A 24,944-nucleotide genomic window follows, 5' to 3' on the forward strand; every position below is an offset into this window, starting at 1 on the left:
TCGCATCCTTCAGGGACAGTACAAGATCATTTACAAATATCAAAAATAGCAAGGGGCCAAGAACGGACCCTTGTGGTACACCACATTTCATATCTACAACGGAAGAAGTAGATCCATTTATTCGCACATACTGCTGCCTATTAGACAAAAAACTACGTAGGAAATCAAGAGCAGGCCCTCTAATCCCATAAAATTCACATTTTTCAAGCAATATACCATGGTCTACAGTGTCGAAAGCTTTTATAATGTCCAAAAAGATGGTAGACACTTTAAAACCAAGGTCCAGGGCAGTATTCACAACACCACAGAGATAAGCCACAGCTTGTTCGGTCGTGCGTCCATTTCTGAATCCAAACTGGGTGGATGTTAGTATTGAATGGCACTCTAAATAATGGTACAACCTCCGGGAAAAGCACTTTTCCACAAGTCTTGACATGACCGGTAAAACGGAAATCGGGCGATAGTTACTTACCTCACTGTGATCACCCCCCTTATGAACCGGTGTAATTCGTGCCAACTTGAAACAAGATGGAAATACTCCCTGTTTAAAACAAAGATTTATTAGGTTAACTAATACATGCGATATAGCTGGCCACAGATATTTAATTATCCGTAGAGACAAAATGTCACTACCAGCTGCACTATTTTTCATGTCGAAAATTATTTCTTTTACTTCACTCTCGGTCACCGGTTTCAGGTAAACTGAAAATTCTGTTTCGCTATTTCCAAGGTAATGTTGAAAAGGGCGGTCGCCATCCACTATTCTTACTCCCTCAGCCACATTATGTCCAACTGTAGCGAAGTGGTCAACAAATTCTTGGGCTATATCAGACGGGTCACTTAATTCTGCACCTACTCGACCAATAATCTGATCCGGGGCGACTGTGTGGGGAGGATTTATGAGCTGTTTAATTATCCGCCATGTTTTATTGGGGTTTCCAGCTGCATCACCAAACTTTTTCTTATAATGAGCTTCCTTTGCTTTTCGCAAAAGTCTATTTAATGCATTTCTGTAGTTTTTGTATATCCTTTCATTAATATCACTAGGTTGTAACATTTTCTTTTTAAACAGCAAATCCCTTCGATTTATTGATCTGAGCAATCCTTTTGTCACCCACGGCTTCTTAGGCATTTCTCTGCGAGCTCTTTTCCGTACCTCTTTAGTGCAACTAATCAGCAGATTATGCAGTTTATTATAGAATTTCACAAACTTCGCATCAGCATGATCAGGTAGAGCTAGCTCTTCATCCCAATTAACATCCATTATTTTGTTTTTACAATCACGGAGGGCACTAGGATCCAGTACTTGTGTAATCTTATTAAACCTGCCATTTACCGAAGGAGAAGTCTGCGTCGATGTTGAATATGAGCCAAAAACACCAAAGTGGTCCGAGGTATCACTAACCAGGACACACGGATTAGAAAACGGTACATTTGTAAAAATGTTATCAAGGCACTTCGCAGTTGACGCAGTTACTCGAGTACTTACATTAATTGACGGAATCAGGTCATAAGAAATCATCATATCTAATAGAAGATTAGTCTTTTGACCAGGATCAATTAGGTCAACGTTTAAATCACCCATCAAAAAACAAGGGGTCTCCACTGTAATCTTCTCTAGCTGCTGCTCATGGAGGTCCAAAAATTCATCAAACGAACTCTATGGTGGGCGTTATGAAAAAATAACAAAACATTGTAATTTATAAATCTTCAACTTTAACAAAAACGACTCAAATACCATTTCTTTATAAACCGACATATCACTTTTTACCGTTACCTTAATATCCGAGCGAACATACGCTGCCAATCCCCCATGTTGACGAAGCTCCCGATTTTTGGTGAATAAAGAGTATCCAGGAATCCGCAGCAATTCAGAATTATGCTTGTTAAGCCAGGTGTCCGTAAGGCCTATTACCTGAAATACAGAGAGACTAGATATATCATTAATAAAATCAAAGCTGGAATTCAACCCTTGGCAATTTATATGGAAAATACTGATCTGCTTCTCATCCCCCGGCTCTCCGAAGGGACATCACTCAAAAACACATACCTTGAATCCTCACATGCCAGCCGACAGCATCCACCAGGATCAACGTTCTCACTCAAAATTTCATTATATCTTTCAAAACTTACTTTTTTACTTTCCAACTCCTTAAAATCAGGTGTACCTGGAGGTGATTCATTCATTCTAACCAATTCTTACAAGAAACCTTGCGTGCGAAAGAGGGAACCAATAAAGCATATAAAATGTCCACGGCATTCGGTTACAAAAAACAACACATAAAAAAAAAACAAATTCCAATTTACTCCCAACCATCTGGTCATTCATAAATAATGTCAATATTCTTTTCCAAAATAGAACTATATTATCGAACCAAATTCCGGTCGCAGTTAACGGGCATTGGTAATTTTCACCAAAACACATACAACAAAGAAACAAAAACAAAAACACGTATTGGGTTTCTGCAAAATAACGCTTTTTACTTTTCTTTTAAGAAGTTTTTTGAAAAAATGGTTTCTAACATTAATTTTGCATAGGAGTTTTCGATGTGGCCTGTTTCCTACATATCAAATTGTATTAGCTTCTCTGGCAAAGCAAGTACTTTATAGATGTCAGAAGTTACCAACAATCAGGGTATTTTATGCAAAATGATAATAACAATGGAACTTTTTGGCGGTGATTTTGAACAAATAACTAATTTTAATTAAGTAGAACACATTCAGCAAAAATTTCATCTTCGGTCGATTGGCTCAAAACTTAAGCTCTAAACTTTGTTTTCATTAATTACTTTTCAGTTTGCAATTTCTCGTTTTCTAATTTTTAATTTTATTATTAAAATGTTTCTAAATCTTCTGGTTATGCAGTAAAGATGTCTAATTTATGAAATGAATAAAGAATCCTTTTTTTCTCTGGTTCTGAAAACTCCGATTTGACTGTTCACTATTTTAACCAAGTTTTTGTGCTTCACTTTTTTTTAGTCTGTTCACTGACCATAAATGAGACTAATATTGTTGTGACCAAACTGCCACGCTTGTTATGTAATACTTTTGCTAAAATTTTGTTTATTTCTAGAGGACAACAACACCCGGGTGCTTTTTGAAAGAATCCTAAGTTCGCCAAGTCTTTCCAGCCAAAAGTCTATGTAAGTTTCTCCCTTTGCTTAGTTAGGCCCCTTCGTTTTCAAACCGAGGAGGAATAAATCCATAATTGGCTTTAACTCTAGTTTCTTTTGCTATTTATGAAAGCGGTTTGGTGTAATAGGGGTTAAAACTCAGTATAAATTCGGTACATTCAATTTAGGTAGTATAGTTTGGCTAAAAAAGATCCGACTTTGTAATTCTAGCAGCTTTCGGGCCTGAGCCTCTGGTTTTACAAAACTTGTAACTTTCTGTATTTTATAAAATGTCCCTGCTTTTTTCATTGGGGGTGGGGGGCAAACTTCAGTACCCTTGAAATTATGATTTCTTGCCATAATAAACTCCTGCGTAAATCCCATCTTACCAGTGTTTGTCCTAGCATCGTGTTTAATATGGTTGTCAATAAATGATGCCCACCTTGAAATCTTGTAATTTGTTATTTTTTGTTAAAAGATCCTTTCTTTAGAAAGGAACTTCGCAAGATAAGTCCATTGGGAAAAAATTCTTTATTGTAAATCTAATATGATCGAGTTCATTCTATCGTGTCATCAGGTCTATTGCGTTAGCCATTTTAAGAACAAGTACGGCTTTTCTTTGAATGAATAAGTTAGAATAACTCCCTTATATTCCTACTACGCAGAAATTATAAACTGTTATTTATTTATTTATTTCCCTCAAAATCGACGAGTATCTAAAATACATAAATGAAATTGCAAAAGAAAAATGGAATACTTCAACAAGCAAAACTTCAACATTGTATTGGCAAAACATGAGGAAGACTTTTGTTTCTAGTCCATTTTAAGTCGCTGGAATTTTTTTCGTTGCTTTGTTTGCTTTGTAATTCCTGTCACATATTCATGAACATATGAATATCAAAGTATGGTGTAGAAAAGATGTAATAATATGCAACTTTTTCACATAAATGATTAGTTGAAATAGAGCTGAATTGGCTGAAATGTGCTTTGATTAGTGGGCATTATTGAGTTTTGACAATCGGTGACTCGTAACATATTCCCGTCTTGTCTTTTACCTTCTTCAGAGTCTGTATTGGGCCTGCTCGCATTGCATCCTGGAAAGTCTTTTTTTTTCATCAGTATAACTCTATTGCAATTAGATAGACGCACAATTTAATTTATATTATATCATAATTATATTATATTAATCTAATAATAGATTAATTTAGCCATAAAGAGCTATACAAAAACGTATTCAAATATTTCAAAAGTAAACGACAAACCCAAATAATAACAAAAGAGAAACTTTTGTATTGACTAAAAGAAATTAGGTAACAAAATGAGGAGAGGGAAAAACCACTGCCTTCCATTTTTTGAGACCAAGAGATAAGACAGATTGCATTAACTACCGTTCCAAAAACTTCCAGGCTTTATTAATGATTTCTAAGTAATTTATAATGATTCTAATGTAAATGATTTCTAATGATTTCTTATGTAAACTTTACCATAGTTTTTGTTCTCCTACAGTTCTTTTTCTTTCCGGTTTGCAGCCTTTAATGCGCAAAAAAGACCGTCTTTAGCTAAGGAAAGACTATTTTAAATATTGTAAATTCCTGCTATATGTACCAAGGTGGTAGAGAAATCACAAGATTATTTCTCATTTTGGACTTATCGACCCCCTAATGCTGCTTGACAACATCGCTAAGGACCTGAGGACCAATACTCCAAGGAAGATATGTGCAAGTGACCCCCTCACTTTTTTTTTCCAGATTAGAGATTTATAAATATTGTTATGATATTTAGGTTGTGTTTTTCTTATTCTTTCCTTGTGGATAATATTATTTTGTTGTTTTTTTTACTCCACATTTATTGTATATTGCGGGTTATAAATAAACTTACTTACTTACTTAATGGTTGAAATGGCTACTATGAGGGGGGGGGGGGGGGTCATCCTAAAAGACTTAATTTACAGAAATTTCAACCACGTTGAGCAAAATGGCTATCTAAAAATTTTGATTGAATTTGTTTGGGGAAAAGGTGGGTTTTGAGAGGGGGGTTAATGGACCTCCAATCACTTTCGACTATTAAAAACGGCAGTAGCCCTTTGAATTTCCAATCGAATGAGCCCTTTTTTGAAGTTTCTATTACAAAGCTTTCTATTACAATCTTATATGCCCCCAGGGCATAACTTACAACCCTTGCCCTGAGGGTTGTGGGGGAGTGTTCTTCTCAAAAACATAATTTCTATTTGAAAATCAACTGAGCTGAACAAAATGGCTATCTCAAGATTTTGATTGGATGTGTTTGGGAAAATAGTGGGCGTGGAAGGGGTGTTAGTTGCCTTCCAATCACTTTCGACTATTAAAAAGGACACTAGCCACTCCAATTTACGATCGAATGAGCCTCTTTCTAAGTTTCTACGACAGCTCCTTCGATACGAAGTGCCCTGGTCTGGAAAAAAAAATGCATTGTGCCAACATCGTTCATTACGTAGGCAGCGCTACTGTGCTGCTTAGGATACAAGAATTATGCTGGCTTATCTTAGTTGCGACAAGATTTTTTACAGAAACTAAATCTTAACTGGGGGGGGGGGGACTGAGGTCGGGGGGAAGGGTGGGCAAAATTGGGGCTGGAGGGTGCAGCCTCTGCGAATATTTTATTGAGACAAATGACATTTTTTTACTGGGCTCGAAACTCTGTTATACCGACGGCTTTTGTCGTTTCTGTTGTTGACTTGTTGTTTAGCCTAGTGTACAGTCTTTTTTTAATAACCGACATAAAATCTCGTCTGCTCATAAATAAAATAAAATGTTTGGCTACAAGACCAAACATAATTCTCATTGAGAAAAAGCTGTATTTAAAATTAGTCTTGGATTTCTAAGGAATTAGGCTAATTGTTTTTCTTTTAGTGAAATCTGGAATCGTTTCTTGGAATTCGAAGCTAATATTGGGGACTTGTCAAGTATAGTCAAAGTAGAAAAGCGAAGAGCACAGGTTCTTGAACAGGTACATTTGTTATATTAAATAGTAGAGGAAATTTTCTATAAAAATTGTCCCATTCTTTGAACTTTTCTAAATGACTTTTTTCGAAATTGCTGCAAAGTTTGAAATTATTTTCATTAATGAAAAGAAGAAACACTAGCATATGAAACTCTGGTTATACATACGTGAGTACAGTATATGTCTTAAGAGAGAGAGAGAGAGAGATATTTATAAAACCAAAGAAAACAAAACATTAATAACAGCCACCCCGAGAAGTAAAAAAAAAACTTATCTGAGGGGGTGGCAAAAATATATTAGAAAATAATACAGTACAAAGAAAAAAATCAACAAATAGTACGACCTAATCGGCACCACAAACCTTACAACAACAAAAAATTCAGCAATACTATTAAAATTATACCCCGAATGGCCACGATAAGGTACTCAATTAGTTATTTACTCCCCCTCCCCCTCCCGCCCCCCCCCCCCAAAAAAAAGAACAAAAGAACTAAAATTTATACTTAATACAAAGGATTTCTTTTATTTCTCTCGTGAAAAAAGGAATATCACTCTTATTTTTAAAACTCTGATCTAGATGATTCCAACTTCTAATCCCCCTATGAATCACAGAAAATGTCGACCGGGTCAAGACAATCAAGGGAATATTGATCTCTCCAGAAGATCGAGTGTCATTATTGTGGATCATTGATCTCAAATTAACTAAACGCACCGAATCCCGGGGTCGTAAACCAACTAACAAAACGAACAGCATTATTTTGAAGAACTCATACGGTCCGGACAATAAAAGGAGATGCACCAAGCCAAACGCTATTACAATACAGAATATATGAATGGATAAGGGGAAAATAAAGGAGGCGTAGGAAATTGATAGGGAAAAAATGCTAAAGTTTCCTCATTATACCAAGGTTACAAGACAAAATCTTACTATGTACAGACTGTGCATGACACTTGAATGATGCAATCTCATCAATGTATACCCCCAGGTAATTAATCGATAAAGCCCGCTTTAAACCCCATAAAAAACAGAAGATCGGGGAAAAATGACAAATTTTGACTTACCAAGATTAATCTTAAGCCTATTTACCCTCAACCAAGAATGTAACTTATCCACATTATCTTTCGTCAATATCAAGAGTAATTCTTCCGTCGTTGCAGTGCTGATAGCCACTGTGTCATCCGCAAATAATAACACAGTTTGATTCCGGAGAATTTTAGTCATATCACTAACGCTAAAACAACAATTATCGATACAACTAGGCATATCGTTAATAAACAAAAGGAAAAGAATCGGGCCAATAACAGATCCCTGTTGGACACCGTGACTGACTGGGCCCAAATCACATTTTAAAGAATTCATTTCTACAAACTAGTACCGGTTACGGAAACTCCGTATAAGATCGAGAGCTTTACCTCGAATCCCATAAACTTCACACTTTTTCAAGAGTAGACCGTGGTCAAGTTCTGCCATACTGCACCAACCTTAAATCCTTTTTCTAAAGCCACATTAATAATACTTGTCAAAAACATAAATGCATCCTTTGCCTTTCTATTCTTCCGGAATCCAAACTGCTTAATATTCAAAAGGTTAAACTTCCCAAGAACTGCGGTTAACCAAGAACTAAACCATTTTTCAATAAGACGAGAAATAACTGGCAAAAATGATATTAGGCGATAATTATCCAGATCATTTCTACCACCATCTTTATAAACCGATGTCAATCTTGCGCATTTTAAACAATCTGGAAACTTACCTTGTCTGAAACAATCAATAATTAATGATGTTAGAATGCTAGATATAGATGGAAAAATACGTTTCAGAATTTTTAAACTCATGGTCACTACCAGACGAACTATTTTTCATAGCATACATGGTATCCCTTAGCTCTTCCATGGTAATCCTCTTTAGATGCAACGATACATCTATAGGGGGCGGTAAAGGTGGATCTTCCGGTAATGGGGAAATCGTATTGGCTATTTTTGAATCTACTGAAATAAAATGATTCTGGAACTCATTACAAATCATAAAATCGTCTGCAGCTATGGCCTCATTTACCATCACTTCAGATTGTAGCATATTAGGACTCTGATCCATAACACTACGGATTATTTGCCAGGTTTTCAATGGGTTTCCTTCAGCTTCTTTAAATTTCAAGCTAAAATATGTTGTTTTTTTTTTAGCCTCGTGGAGAAGATTATTCAAACCATTACGAAAAACACGGTATTGTTTTTTATTCTCATCCTTAGGTTCTAAAGCTTGCAACTTAAACAATTGATCTCTTAAGTTTATTTTTCGAAGAAGATCTAGTCAAATAATCCTGTATCACGCCATTTATAGAATAATAAGATTTCACGAGGAAATTTGGCATTTCTGCTAAAGGATAGCATGATTGGTTATTAGGTATATTGTGGATAAGATTGGATGACATTATTTTGTGATCTTTTGTTTTTTTATTTCATGAAATCTTTCTCAACATTAAAGGCACTCCTTTGACATTTTAGACCAACGTTATTTCAGAATATCTAGTTGTTATTGCTGACGAACAGTCTAGCCACTACTGCTAGACTATTTCTTGTTTCTTAGGAAAAAAAGCAGCTTGTTCATTGTTCGGCGTAGTTCAGTTTCTTTTTTCAAAGCAGTAACCAGGCAAGTCTAGTGATCAGCCCCCCAAAAAATGTTGACAAAGCAGGAAGCTTAATTTTGAAGCATATCATTGAAGAAGAAATCCTTTCCAATGAACATATACTTATATCAGTTGTCAATTGTGTTTTATATTTTATGCTTGGGAAGGAGATCACTCCTTTGAACCAAATCTGTCTTGTATCAAGGCTTGTATAACGCATATTTTTAACAGTGATTTTTGTAGTATTCCTGCCAACAAAATGAATGAGGATTGACACTGAGTGGCTATTAGTGTTATTGTTTTTCAATTATTTCTTGTATTTAAAAGAATAATTAATTAACTTTGTTTTTATTTAATGTTTGTTTTACAGCTTCAAGAATATGAGGGACGTGAAACAGCATATTTGGTTGATAGATATAAATTTGCAAATTTGTATCCCTGCTCAGATGAAGAATTAAGGTAAATGAATTAATTTTTTTGCCTTAGAAATGTTAAAAGGGACATCCACCTCATATGGAAAGTCAGCAAAAATTTATATTTTTTTCCAAAAATAAATATTAAAATAAGCTGAAATAAAAAAGGTTAGAAAATCCTGAAAGTGTACCTCTTTTTACGTTTAATACATTTGTTAGAATAAGACTATCTGATAACATCGTTTCTGATTTAACCCTATTCTTATCTATAAAATACTGCTGTTCATCACCTTGGTAGGTACTCTAAGGCGAGTAGCTGCCAAAGGTTGGAGAGCTTGACTGGGGTAGAACCTGCAAGTTATCGGCTCCAAATACACTGTCTGCTTATTTGCTTAAACTTTTGTACATTTGCCAATTATCCAATGGCCAAGGCAAGCGATAAATTGTTCTTCATCGATATATTGTTTAAGATAAAAATGCAGTCTAAAAATTATCTGGTTATTAGACTTGTTTTCCTTGTTTTCCTTAATTAAAACTGTCTAGATATTGACGATTGAACTCATTAAAGCCCCAAGGAAGCTCCTCACAAATGTGAAAAGAAGTAAGTATAAGATAGCATGTATATTTTTAAACGTTTGAATTCGTGGTACATTTATAGCCACCTTGTTTTTGTTTATTTGGGTTGGGATGTTAAAATAAAAAACAAAAGTATTTTTGACATTCTATCTTTCGTATTTCAATGTATAGGACATCTATGTGAAATTGATAACATTCTACGAAGGATAGAAATATTCAGTACGTGCATATTTATGCAAACGAGCAGACAGTAGTATGTTATTCCAAATCCAAAACAAAACATGAAATTTAAAAACTCGTTTCTTTATGCGGACAGTTGTGCCTTGATTGCAAGTCCTTAATAAATAGAAAAATAAACACTATAACTCTATGGTAATCTTTTTCGTACATATACATTTCTGAGTTGCCTTTTATATACTTATGCGCAATATTTATCCTATTTCTTGTATAATTTCTTTGAGTTGCCGATTAATTTTTGGTGATCTGACTGTCTTTAGCATATATGCAAAGAACGTTTCTAAAGAATCTGTTCAGCGTCCAAACGCCTTTAGAAAAATTCTTCAGTGTTCATTTTATTTTTATTTCAAGTGCTATACTTGAATTTTTTTTGTTTTTGAATAGAGCCGTATCCAGGATTTTATTTAGGCGAGAGGTGCTTGGAGGGAGTACCAAAAATATGAGAAGAAGGGACTTGCCCCCCATGGACTTTGTCTGACGGTGTCAAATAGTTTTTTTTACCTGCATTTTTAAGCCCAATTTACGAGTCAGAGAAATATTTTTTAGTGTTTTAGGAGAAATATTTTTTTACCTGCATTATTAAGACCAATTTAAGAGCCGGGGACACATTTTGAGGAGGAGGTTGGGGATTAAAACCAAGTAACCCCCATCCCCTGGATAAGGACCTGATTGTACAAAAATATGAAATTTACAATTATTCGGTGTTTATTGGTATGTAGCCGATACCAGTCTTCTCTTTCTTGATGTAACCTTAGCTGTGTGCACGTATTAAAATACTATATCACTCTTTCAATTAGACTTTGACACTTCCACATTTCGATACATTTTGAATAAATTTTCAAATTAAGTTCTTGTCAGAAATAATATATTTTAATCAGTTTTCACTCTTGATGAAGTTTTAATCTGTTTCTACTCCGGCTCACTGTTTTCCTTTGAATTTATTGCGATAATACCCTATTTCTTTTTATTTGTCAAAAATATAAACTTTTGTTTTTTTTTACAGCTTAATTACGTAGTAACGAAATCCTTTTTAATTGCCTTATGGGACGAGGGGTAACTGTTTTTTGGCAATATAAAATTATTGCAGGAAACAATATATTCTACCGTTATATCAGTTGTTATTGTAACTAAAAAGCTACAATACCAAGCTACCTGACAGTGTAGCTACGCAAGCTCCACCTAAAATCCACTCTGTCTGAGACTCGATATTTGCTCCCTCACGTTAAATTACTAGATCCTTTATATCTTTTCTTAAGACTTCCCCTCATTATTATTCAAGGCTGTTTATACTTTTTTTGACCCTACTAGATTGTCAAAAAGAATGTATTTGGCCTGTCTTTTATCTTCTTTATGCAAACCGTAACTTAATCGTATTAACTTTTCGTTCATTATAAACCTAAACATTGACACAAAACTATATTTTCTTTAAGTTCATTATTAGATATACAGATGCTAAGCGAGTACCTTAAGCTATCTTTAGCAATTCTTTTTTTTTCTTTTATAGAATAAAATTTATTTTAAAAATTTCTTTCACAGCATGTTTGCCGAATTTGAATTTTATGTCCAAAAAAAGCTCATATGAAAAAGGTCAACACTTAATTAAAAAAAAAAAAAAAAAAAAAAAAAAAAAAAAAATAATAATAAATGAAAATACATAAAAAAAAAATATGATGAGTCAAAAATTTAGTTAAAAAGTCAAAAAGAAAGAAAAAATAAATAACAATAAAATTAAAGACTAATTTTTCTGGCTATTGTATAACTCAACCAAACTCGGAACAAAACTCTTCCGATATCTTTCATGTTTAGCGGGGATGGGAGTCAGTTTGGGGACTTATTGGGATTTTATACGGGACCGTCTGTTACGGGCAGGAAGTTAGGGTTCGGGGATGATGGAACGTAATCAAGGAACATACAGGGTCTTGGTACCGAAACAAAGTCATAGGAGGTTCCTTCTCTCGGCCGACGTGGTGAGCTTGAACTTACCTAGAAGATAATGATATGGAATCTTCCCTTCACCATTTATGATTCTAAGTGCTTGTTTTTGGACATTTTCAATCTTATAAATATGCTCTGAAGAAAGACCAAAATGCCACACTGGACAAGCAAACTTCAGTATTGGCTGGATAAAAGAACAATAAAGTGGGAGAAGATCCTTAGGGGGGTAAATAAATTTTAACACTTAGAAGGGAAACCGAAGGGGAAGATTGTTTTAGGATATTTTGAACATGGACATCCCAATTCAAGTCAGCAGTAATTGTCACTCCAAGTAGTTTATTGCATGTGACAGAGATTTTGGGAGGAATGGGGCTTGTGAAAGAAGGGAGTGATTTTAAAAAATTAGCTGTCATAACTGACGTTTTATTAGCATTAACTCTCATCTTCGACAAAGAAGCCTCCTGGGTGATATCGTCAAGTAATGTCATACTTGAGCTTTTAATATTTCGTTGACAAACCTCAAGTGCAGACAGGTCGTCCACATACTTACATTGATATGTGTGGTCACTCATGAGGCTATTAACCATTATAAGGAATAAAATGGGACCCAATTCCTCTCGAAGTCACCGGAATTATAATGTAGGAAACCACAATATCAATCTGAATCTAGATAACTTGCTGTTATAGGGTTATTCGTTACCCAGAAGTTTCGAAAGGACTAAGCATTTCATTTGGCGTACGAAGGATGAATACATTGGGCTTGGGACTGAATAAGAAGGCAATTATTAACGATGGCTATCCAAAACCTGATCTCAATCAAATGGTGCCCTTTAAGCCTGTAAGAGAATGGAAACCGAACCATGGAACAATACCTGGTAATTATTACTTTGCTATGAATAGAACGTCTTTTAAGTGTACAAATCTAATGACTATAAGCTATACAAAAAGGAAACACAGCCGTGAACCTATTCACAAAAGATCAACATCATCTAGCACCTTGACATGTTAAGACATCTATAAAAACACAAAACACAGCACCTTGACATACACCGACATCTATAAAAACACAAAACGCAACAAACACCTGATATTCACAAGAAAAAATTAACAAGGACTGACAGGCCCATCCACTGTATCCCCAACATTTTTGTTATAAACTTTAACACATAGTTTAATTTTTCTCTGTCTCTGATTTTTTAACAATTATTATTTAAAATATTCAATTTATGTATTCCGTTTGATCAACTTGATGAACAGATAAAACGAAACTGAAGCGTCTAAAAATAAACTAAGAAGAACCTTCCTGCGTTTCCTAATAAAACCCTAAAGTCATCTATCCCCTTTAGGTTTTACACTGTTTATTTTTTTTTACCGTAACAGTTTTTTTTTTTTTTTTTTTTTTTGTTAAGACAATCAGGGAATACTATGCTTTTTGTGGTGCAATTAGGTTTTTGTATCCAATGGGAACCATGTCAAAGCACCACCGACTTTTCCTCTTTAGTTTTCTAATTTATTTGGTTCCATATTTAATACTATTGTGTACTGACATAATAAATTAAGATGTGTTGTTCTATTTATAAGGATATGTAAAAAAAAAAAGTATGCCCGGAAGTTTGAGCAGTATTTAATAACTGGATTAATTTCCTATCCTTTTTTGCATCAACTTAAAAAAATGCTTCCCAAAAAAAATTTCAGAGGAAAGCCAACAACGATATTAAAACCTAAAACAAGCAAAAATATAGTCATATAAACTGATATTGCTATAAATGAATGAATGAAACCTAAAGATAATAAAAATTAAGTAGAATAATAAATTCAAATTTAAATTTTTTCTTCTTTCTATTTGTAAGCACAATGTGTAGTTTTTATTAACTTGCTTTGTGGACAAGGTCGTCCAACAATCCACATCTCTCGATTGTTTAACTCTATTTTGGCAAGTTTTCATTCGTTTGGACAACACTGTTGCTTGTTATATTGAGTTTTGTCTGGTTCCAATATACTGCAAAAGAATATTCAAGAAACAATTTATCTCAAAGGGGTGTCTGCCAAAGTCGTAATAGCTATTCCAATCTATTTATTTCATGTAAATGGAAACTCTAGATCAGAATACATTTTCAGACAAAAAAATACGTGGAAAAAGGAAGTTTTTCCGATTCTTCTATTTCAAAAATAAATTGGCCATTCCTGTCGGATATCCCGAATATGTCGGATATTCCTGTTCAAAACATCCCGAAAGCTTCTTCGACGAAGTCTCGTCGTGATCCAAACTAAATAAAGTATCTTCAACAATATTTGAGGAGAGAACCATTTAAAGCAGAACTTTGAAGGATGTTCATACAAATATGTCAAAATAATTTGAAGTTGTCCAAATAGACTCCAAAATAGGTTGTCAAAATAGGAGTAATGCAAAATGAAAGTTTGGATCCTTCTCAAGCTGTGTGAGCTTCAACTCGTCTTCCAAAACATGTAATCTTGAAACAACAATTTGCAGTTTAATAGCTATGAAATTAATATCTTTTGAACTTCTCGCTGTTTTTCTCTCTGTGGGATGAAAGCATCTGAAGCTCTTCAAGAGTCTGGCAGAGTCGCTGTTCGAGGAGATGTCTTTCAGCAAGTAGGAAGCTATAGCTCTGAAGCGATCATTTACCCTCATCAAGAAATATTTTTATTATTTTCTTTAACATGTTTCAGGTAATCATAAGACAATACAATGTCCGCTAGGCTCTTTATATTTGACGAGTCATCAAGTAGTTTAGCATCTAGCCTCTTAGCCATTGCTTCAGCACCCTTTTCGTTCAAGATACGTCCAGCCAGCACTAGTATGAGCTTCCGTAGCTCTGGAAACAGGAGATGGATCAGTGGTTCATCAAGCTGAAGTTTTTCAGTGAAGTCTGCAAAGTAGTCAGCACTGTCCACAACAAACTGCAACTCTTGCCATCATGTTTGGACCATTAAGCAGCTTTGCAATCAACAGATACAAGTTCGAATTCATAAGTGTTTAGTTTTTCTTAGGGATAAACTTCAGAAAGTACTCAATCAGGGGTTTCTATTTGAAGAGAAACCTTCACGAAGCTGGGCCAAGTGTAAGCCATCTATTGGGCACTCGCTTTTTGAAACTTCCAGTTGTTACATTCATTTCTTGCTGAATCTTCCGAAAGTCCTGTAGCCTAGCAGACCAGCCCCAAAAGAAATAGTACATTACGATCATCAGCTTTGAAACATCGTCCGAAATAGCTTCTAGTCCTTTTCGGAAAGCATTATGGACAACATGTCCCGTTACCTAACAATCACTTGCTTTGATATCTAGTTATTTGAACTTTTTCCCTGTTCATCAAGTGCCAAACTTTTTTATGAACGTAAGGTCTATCATAAGAATGTTTTTTGAGGCTTAAATTGGCTTCATCAATTACTTTCAAAAATCTCACGTTTTAAATCTTCTGTGAATAATTTCTGAGACCACACTGGCTAAGACACAACGAAACATACAGTAAAGTAAAAAGAAACGAGGATAATACAAGCTAGTGAAAAACGTAGACTACAATACAAATATGTCGGTCAAGACCTCCGCTTGACCGTCCTCAGTGCACGATAATAAAATAAAAAATTGCTGATAAAAATCCAAAGATAATATAAAAAATCAAGCCTAAAACAAACAAAAAAAAAACTAAAATAAGAAGTCCCTCTTAAAGTAACGGTGAAGGGGAACTGAATAAAAATAAAATTCTGAATGACAATTCAATTTTTTAATTTACGCAGAGCATTTTTAAAAGCCAATCGCTTCCTAGGTAAGACACTATCACAGATTTGGTTAGGTTGCAAAATATGATTTTGTTGATTTATATAAAAACGATCAGAATTAATTAGTTCATAATAAATAGGGCTTAAACAGGTTTCTCCAGTGCCTCTATTGAGAGCTACCTTTCGGTGAATGTGCTTTTTTTTTAAAAATCTAAATTGCCTCCCTGAAAACTTGCATGGGACCTTTAGCGGGGGCAGTAATGGAGGTATTGTCAAATAAATGAAATGGTGTGAATTGTCATAGACATGTTGAGCCAAGGTTGAGCCATCCTTGTTTCTCTCTTCTCTACTGAATTTTTTTTTCGTTTTGTTAAATCTTCTGCTTTTGCATGACCAATGCAACAGGTACCTAAGGGACAACTAACAGCTCTGTTCACTTTCTCAGACCAAAATCTGACTTGAAACTGAAGCTCTTTCTTACTAGCTTTGTTTCTCATCTCATCAAACTCAATAACGTAGTGGACACCATTTAGATCATCCAATATCATCCTCCTAAAGTGAGCTGACAAAGCGTCGGTTATGATGTATGGAAGCTTATCAGCGCCAAGAGCAAAGTCCTTGGGCATCCCATCCCCAAACATAGCTTTGAACGTGGTTGCGATACCGTCCCAAGATACAGTAGGAAAATTCAACGAGACCGTTTTCAGCGCCCAGATAAGTTCAGCTTTCAAAGTGTTGTCCTTCAAACAAACGAAGGGTAAGTGAGAGTTAGAAGGCAAAGAGTCTCCACTACCGTTAACTTGAGAAGCTACTGCCAACCGTAGCTGCAAAGGATTTAACTTATTGAGCAGGTTTTGCTTATGACCTTCTGTCCTAGCGTGCTGCTCCAGAGCTTGTATGCCTTTTCAGCAGCTCAATGTACAAATACACAAGCAACCGAAAAACGCAGCAGCATCACTGAGCACTTTAATACGCCAATATTTATAGAGCCGACCAGTGGGATCGTCTTTTAACAGCCATTCCTTAAAAAATTTGTACTTCCCCATTGTGCGGGTCTCACTTCAGTATGAACTTACTGAAAAAGGAAAAGGAAAGTCAAATATAAGCTTAATTTCATGTAAAAATCAAAAACAAAGCTATCTTTACTTTATCAAACATTTGATCCAGAAAAATCTTATTTCCATGAAAATTGTAATCTTTACATGCATCAAGGTAATAGATGTAAAGATTCTTTAGATAGTTTTATGCTTGATGACGGATCAGATGTGCCACCACACTGAAACTCATGAATAAAGAACAGGACAGGTTATGCATGAAAAACTACTAATAGGAGGGCAAAGGGGATCAACCTTAGAATTACTTCAAATATGCTACGCAAACTGATCTCAATCTGCCTCCTTCCGAAAAAACATCAGTTAATAGTCTAATCTTGGACTCCAGTGGCAAGGGTTGTCAATCCCTTTCACTGCTTTACATGTAACGTATTTATATAAAATTAAAACAAAAACATAAATAGTATTTCTAAGGGATACAAGAAGATAACCCTCAGCCATATATGTTGCGGTAACGACAGTCTTCCATTGTTGATCTTACACCAGTAGAGACAATGAGCAGCGCTGTAGCCATACCATTTCAGTTGAAAATCAAATATTGGAACTTACCTTGTCAGCTGCCGGCGTTACGTCGGTCCACAAAAAACCACCTGGGTTGAGACCAGCCATATACTTGGGGACATCCTCCAAAAGTGAAAGCCGCGCAGCAAAAAAAAAAATCTCTAATCATTCCACTCTAAACGGGGTTTGCATTTGCCTGGAAGTACAAATTCTTGGGGGAAAAAACTTAACCATTTTCATAAAAAAAAAAGTGATTTTAGTGACCATTTTTCAAAATAGTGACAAATAGTGACCAACCTTAAAAATAGTGACCACGTAAGAGCCCTGCAAATGCTAAGCTAGGTGGAAAGGAAATTGGCACAGCAATCTATTTTTGGGCCCTCTAATTATGTGGGCCGAATAACCAATTGTTCGTCAACGAGAGTTGACGAATAATTGGTGAATATGCTGTGTGGTGATGATTTGTTTGGGAAACGTAAGTACCCAGACCTTGTAGCCGCTTACTGACAGTTGCTGACGAGTTGAAAATGTTTGGAGGCAAGCCTGAGAATTTTCCTATCACATATGACCTGATGAAGCTTGTACGGGGAGCTCGAGCCAGTTACTTGAATCATTTTAAAGCTCAATTTGAGCTCGAGAAAGCTCAGGAGGCTACAAGAAAGAAGCGAGAAGCTGACCCAGAAGAAGCTAAGGTGTTAGAAGATCTAGAAAAAAGAAAGGAAAATCTGTCGAATCTGCAGGTAGACCTACAAACACAACGAGAAAGATATGCGTCAAAACAAAAGTTTACCGACAGTTTGTTAAAAGAGGGAGTTGATAGACTGGAAAAAAGGAATCGACCACAATAATCTGGAAGAAATTTGTTTCAGCTAACTATCTTCATTTTCAGCTAACTATCTAGGGCCAAACGAAAAGAAAGTCATCCACCAATGGAATGGGTGGCAAATTAAAACGAACAGAAATAACTATGAATGAATAACTAAAACCCATAATGTCATTTGTCATAATATCCTCAACAACTAATCAGCAACACAACAGCGAAATGAAATCGCAAGGTCAATCAAGGAGTAAAATTAAGAGCTACTGCAAAATAAGGTCCCCCCCCCCCTTAAGCCTTCTAAAATGCTTGAGCGTCTTTTCTGCTTTACTTAAAACAAAATACGACAAACAGTTTTTCTTTTAAAGATATAGCATTGATAGAATAAACATTGCTTGAATTTACTGAACTTCTTTTTGTTTATATATATTATATATATATATATATATATATATATATATATATATATATATATATATATATATATATATATATATATATATATATATATATATATATATATATATATATATTAGAACATTATATATATGATTTTTTGCATTATATATTTGTATACTATATACAAAGACATATTATTAGGTTTTGAACAACCAGTCAAATTTCTTTCATCTTACAGGTAGCAAATGTCATCATTACTTGCTTCCTTTTAAATATTAAGTAAAAAAAAAACTAGTTTCTTCATCTGGAAGTAATGAGCAACATTAAGACTTAAAATGAGCAAAAATTATTACGCATATAAGATTCCGACCCTTGTTCTTCCGAATTCGTTCTTTAAAGACTGGGACAAAAAGTCAAACTTTAGCCTAAAGAGCTAGGCATTGCGGAGGGAACAACCCCCCTCATATACGTAATAATTTCTTTTCTGTTTAAGTTTTAATGTTGCTCCTTACTTCCAGTTGACAAAACTTTTTTTTTTTAATTAATTTGTGATCGTTTTTTAAATAACGCTGGGAAATACAAAAAAAAAAAAAATACAAATGAATGTGCATTGTCAGTTTGATATACATATGCTGATATTTATTACTTAAAACGTTAACAATATTTGATTTACTAAAGTTATAAAAGTGAAAATATTAAACAAAAATCTTTTCCCGTAAAGTAAAAATTATTTTCTGGCCTTGGGAAGGCATATAAGTTTTGAGCTCTACTCATGTTAATTTCTGCTGGTTTTGAGTTTGAATTGGTTATTTATTGTAATTTCTCTTCGTTTTATGTTTAATTTATTCATCGATGCGGATTTGTGATAGTTTTACGCCTGGTAGATTATTTGATTTTATTTTTGCTCATTTTTGGTTTAATGGAGTTTTTTACTTTTCTTTGAAAAACTTATTTTGTGGAAAAAGTTTTTTTAAAAATTAATTGCTGTTCGTTTTATAGTGACATAGTCTTTTCAGAGAAAAAGAAAATAATAATTTAAGTCTTTTCGGATTTTCTTTAAGAATTTATAGTTTGGCCTGCTATTTGTATGCTGGAGAAAAAATTTCAACAATTTTTAACAACATACATCCTTTTAAAAATCTGGACATAAATAGTAATGTTTAGTTTAATTTTATACCTCCTCTAGTTCTGAAAGAACTGAGTTCTGAAAGTCTAGACCTGAAAGATAAAATTTATACCATTCGCAAAAAGATCTATCTATGCTTTTTGACAGCTTGGATACATTTACACTCTTTTGATTTAGTTAAATTTGTAAGAGCAGAAGTAGTAATAGAAGTAGCCCCGAAAATTTGAACGTAATATCCTCAGTCGTTCTTGCGATACTGCTGAGATGCCTTATTCGCAATCAGCATACACACAGTGGTTTTTGATTTAATCTCAAGGCAACATTTAGTTTTTAAACATAATGGGCAAATTGCATAACTGTGGGGGGTCGACCTACGCAATAGCCCTAGAGATACAGTCACAAGACCCTTCATCTCTGCTGTTGGCTATATTATATTTTGCTTGGAATTGTTTGGAAAATTATGGGCTAAAGAGGAGGGCTTATTGCTCTTCAATCACTTTTGGCTTTTAAAGAGAGAACTAGAACTTTGAATTTCCAATCAAATTAGCTCCTTTGAAATATCAAAAATATTACTTGCTATGATAGAGCAGCGCTGCCTATGATATTGCTTATATACCCTTTTAATACTTGCATGCGTACAGTTTTTCTTTTAATTGAAACTCCCCCTAGACGTTTCAACGTAATGCCCTTGTTGTAATTAGTTACAGTAATCATAGAAGTAGTATCAAAAGTATACGCATAATGTCTTCTGGCTAGTTATGAATCAGTCACAACTTACCCTGAAAGGTCTAACTTAATAATGTAAGCCGTTATTGTGAATTGCTTTGTTACCCTATTGACAATCTATGTGATCATAGTTCATTTTTTATTTAGTTCAGCATCCGCTTAAGTATTCCTTGAAAGCTTCACCTCAATACCCTTAGCTTCTGTAGTAACACCTTTTTTTTCAACATCCCCTTCAACACACGATCAAAATTTTTAATTTAATACCATCAACTGGTCCTGAAGAATTGCTGATACATCCTCTTGACAACCTATCAGGACATAGTGTGTTTCGATTTATTTCAATACAGTTACAATATTGCCCAAAATTTTCGCCTTAATACCCTTAGGTTTATTAGTAGTAGTAGTAGCACCAGTAGTTATAGTAGTAGCGGTAGGAGTAGAGTTAATAGTAGTAGTCTTAGCTTTAGTAGCAGTAGTAGCAGCAGTGAGAATAATAGTAGCAGTAGAAGTAGGAGTAGAAGCAGTAGTATTATGATGCAAATATTGTGTTTTGATTAGTTCAACATCCCCCCACAATAAGTTTTATAAGTTTTATTTTCACACACGAAACTGTTCCAAAGATATTGCTAATATGCCTTTTTGACAACCGGCAACCGCATGGCAGGTTGTCATCTGTAAAACAGATTTTGTCAGAAATAGTCTCTGAAAATTTCACCTTCATACCCTTAGGTATAGTTGTAATAGTGGTCACAGCAGTAGTATAACTACTCAACTTAATACAATTAGCCATTGCTATGATATTGTCGATTTGCTCTTTTGATAACCTGTATATTTATATACTTATTGAAATTTTCATCTTAATGCTCTTAAGAAAATGCGTAGTAATGCTCTAAAAGTAGTTGCGATAGAAGTAGTAGTTGGAGCAATAGTAACAGTAGTAGTAGAACTAGTAAATGTTACAGTAGTAGTAGTATTATTAGTAGTGTGCAAATATTACCTTTTGGTCAATTGATCTTCCCCTTTAAGTACGCAATTTACCCTGGAAACCTTCATTGATTTTGATAATTCAAAAGATTTTTAACTATTTCATATTAGAATTGGGCATAGTATTATAGCAATGAGATTGACATAGATAATTTGAAATGATTTCTGCGTAATAGTTCTGTCAAGTGAATATAAGTGGAAGGTTGACGGAGGACAAATAGGTTGTTAAATAAGTGACTAATTGTTCCACTATTATGACCCAGTGCTTCACTAATTTTTTTTTTGGGCAATTTAAGGAGGTTTGCTTTACTTAAATCAGCTTTGGGTTATAGATTTCAGAAATAAGAACACACATTTTACTCATTGAATATATTTTTTAAATTGGTAAAAGTGTCAGATTTAAATCAAGGATTTGTATTGCAAGTGGACTGTATAGGGGAAATGTCTGTTGTCACATGGTAGAAACAAGCTTGAATCACGGAATGTACCCGGGAAAACCTTCATTGATTTTGATAATTAAAGATATTTTTAACGGTTCCATATTAGAATTGGGCATAGTATGCTAGTAATGACATTGACATAGACAACTTAAAATGATTTCTGTCCAATAGTTCTGTCAAGCGAATATATTTGCAAAGTTGTCGTAGGACAATAGGCTGTTAAATCAAAGATTTGTTTTGCAAATAAAATTTTCGTGGACTAAAAGGTTTAACCCTGTTGAGTATAAAATTTGAACTGATGAATTAAATTTGACACTGTTTAGCCAGTGAATATTTCTAAGGAGTAAAAGATTTACTTATGTTAAGGTTAAAGTTTGAACTGATGAATTAAATTTGATGTGGTTTATTCAATGAATTTTCCCAGGAATGAATTGCTTTAACACTGTTGAATACAAAGTTTGAACAGACGAATTAAATTTTGACAAGGTTTATTCCTTGAATTTTTCTAACGATAAGTAAAAGTTCAAAGAGGGATAAAATCCTTTTAATTTTTCTTTATAACTTTCACAAACAGTGATAAATTTCATGAAAATACTGGATATTTCGGTCACACATGCAGTGACCTTCATCAATAGTAAAACTAAACTAAAACAATAGTTTATATACGAAAGACAATAAAACTACATATTGTTTAATAATCTAATTCTTATCAAAGTAAAAGCGGAAGCTAGTCTCTTTGACCTTCTTAGATCCGGTTCATTAGCGTTGAATGAACTAACACTTGGACAGAAGTTAACTATATTGTGTGAATTGAACTTTACTCTATCAGATTTTAATAAATTATTGTAGATAGAGTTCAAACCAAATACATTTGAATTTGGTTTGAACTCTATCTACGATAATTTATTAAGTTAGAGAGAAAGTTAGAATTCATTAGAGGAGAAAACCACTCAAAGAGAGGAGCAAATTCTTGCTAGTGCTTGTGATAACACATTAGCCGTTACGATAAATTGGTTCAAGTTAGGTTCGTTCAAATTAGCGTGGCCGGCCAACCTTCATCGAATTTCTAACATCGGATTTTTTCATCAGACGTATGAAATTCCCACTTCATATGTCTATAACTCTAAAGAGAATCCGACTCATCTCTCTGAGACTTGGGTAAAAACCTAATTCACCTATTTCTGACTCTAGCATACTACTTGTGAGTTGGTAGTAATGTTTGTGTCTGACTGTATCTTGATGGATTCCCACTTATATGCCTCGAACTCCAAAAGGAATCTGATTCTTCTCTCACAGACTCTATTATACAACTTGTGAACTGGTATTAGTGTCTGTATCTGACTGAATCTTGATAAAATCTCACTTCATATGTCTCTAACTCTAAATATAATCCGTTTCGTCTCTCTCAGACTTTGGTATAAACCTAATTTACCTGTTTTAGATGTTTCTTTACCCCTTTTCTTCTGGTAGTAGCGCGTCTATTTGATTGATACGCTTTAAAATCTCACTTTATGTGTTTCTATTACTGACTGGAATCAATTCATCTCTCTCAGACTCTGGTAAAAACTTAATTCACCTATTTCAAACTCTAGTATACCAGTTGTGAGCTGGAAGTAGTGTTTGTGTCTGGCTGAATCTTGATAAACCCCTACTTTATATGAGTATAACTCTAAAAAGAATCCGGTTCATCACTCTCAGACTTTGGTAAAAACCTATTTCACCTAATTCAGACTTTAGTGTACCACTTGTGAGCTGGTAGTAGGTTCTATGTCTGGCTGAATCTTGATAAATTCCCACTTCATATGTCTCTAACTCTAAAAAGAATCTGATTCATATCTCAGACTTTGGTAAAAATCTAATTCACCTATTTCAGACTCTTGTATACCACTTGTGAGCTGGTAGTAGGGTCTATGTGTGAATGAATCTCGATAAATCCCCACTTCATATGTCTCTAAAAAGAATCTAAAAAGAATCCGATTCATTTCTCTCAGACTTTGGTAAAAAACCTAATTCACCTATTTCAGACTAATATATTCACCTATTTCAGACTCTAGTATACTAGTTTGAGCTGGTATTACTGTCTGTGTCTGTCTGAATTTCGATAAATTCCCACTTCATATGTCTCTAACTCTATAAAGAATCCGATTCATCTCTCTAAGACTCTGGTAAAAACCAAATTGGCATATTGCAGACTTTAGTATACCACTTATGAGCCGGTAGTAGTGTCTGTGTCTGACTGAATCCTGATCAATTCCCACTTTCATCTCTCTCAGACTTTGATAAAAACCAAATTCACCTATTTGAGACTCTAGTATACCACTTGTGAGGTAGTAGTATTGTTTGTGTCTGATTGAGTCTTGATAAATTCCCACCCACTTCATATGTCTCTAACTCTAAAAAGAATTCGGTTCATCTCTCTCGGACTTTGGTAAAATCTTAATTCACTGCTGGAGCTGGAAGTAGTGTTTGTGTCTGGCTGAATCTTGATAAACTCCTACTTTATATGAGTATAACTCTAAAAAGAATCCGGTTCATCACTCTCAGACTTTGGTAAAAACCTATTTCACCTAATTCAGACTTTAGTATACCACTTATGAGCTGGTAGTAGGTTCTATGTCTGGCTGAATCTTGATAAATTCCCACTTCATATGTCTCTAACTCTAAAAAGAATCAGTTTCATCGATCTCAGACTTTGCTAAAAACCTAATTCACCTATTTCAGACTCTAGTATACCACTTGTGAGCTGGTAGTAGGGTCTATGTGTGAATGAATCTCGATAAATCCCCACTTCATATGTCTCTAAAAAGAATCTAAAAAGAATCCGATTCATTTCTCTCAGACTTTGGTAAAAAACCTAATTCACCTATTTCAGACTAATATATTCACCTATTTCAGACTCTAGTATACTAGTTTGAGCTGGTATTACTGTCTGTGTCTGTCTGAATCTCGATAAATTCCCACTTAATATGTCTCTAACTCTATAAAGAATCCGATTCATCTCTCTAAGACTCTGGTAAAAACCAAATTGGCATATTGCAGACTTTAGTATACCACTTATGAGCCGGTAGTAGTGTCTGTGTCTGACTGAATCCTGATCAATTCCCACTTTCATCTCTCTCAGACTTTGATAAAAACCTAATTCACCTATTTGAGACTCTAGTATACCACTTGTGAGCTAGTAGTAGTGTTTGTGTCTGACTGAATCTTGATAAAATCCCACCCAC

The 24,944-nt window shown here is 34.5% G+C and overlaps 1 protein-coding gene across 1 annotated transcript in view; it reads left to right on the top strand.

Moving 5' to 3' along the window:
• Positions 1–24,944, top strand: part of su(f) (cleavage stimulation factor subunit su(f)) — a 76,617-nt gene that overhangs the window by 34,592 nt on the left and 17,081 nt on the right. The window contains exons 8-11 of the mRNA XM_089090679.1: positions 3,074–3,143; positions 6,002–6,098; positions 9,087–9,175; positions 12,565–12,752. Coding sequence (XP_088946805.1) covers positions 3,074–3,143; positions 6,002–6,098; positions 9,087–9,175; positions 12,565–12,752 — 444 coding nt within the window. The remainder of the gene's footprint in view (positions 1–3,073; positions 3,144–6,001; positions 6,099–9,086; positions 9,176–12,564; positions 12,753–24,944) is intronic.

This window comes from Artemia sp. Qi Xiang Cuo, chromosome 6 (genome assembly GCF_049724085.1).
Source record: "Artemia sp. Qi Xiang Cuo chromosome 6, ASM4972408v1, whole genome shotgun sequence".
In the NCBI taxonomy this organism is placed as follows: domain Eukaryota; kingdom Metazoa; phylum Arthropoda; class Branchiopoda; order Anostraca; family Artemiidae; genus Artemia; species Artemia sp. Qi Xiang Cuo.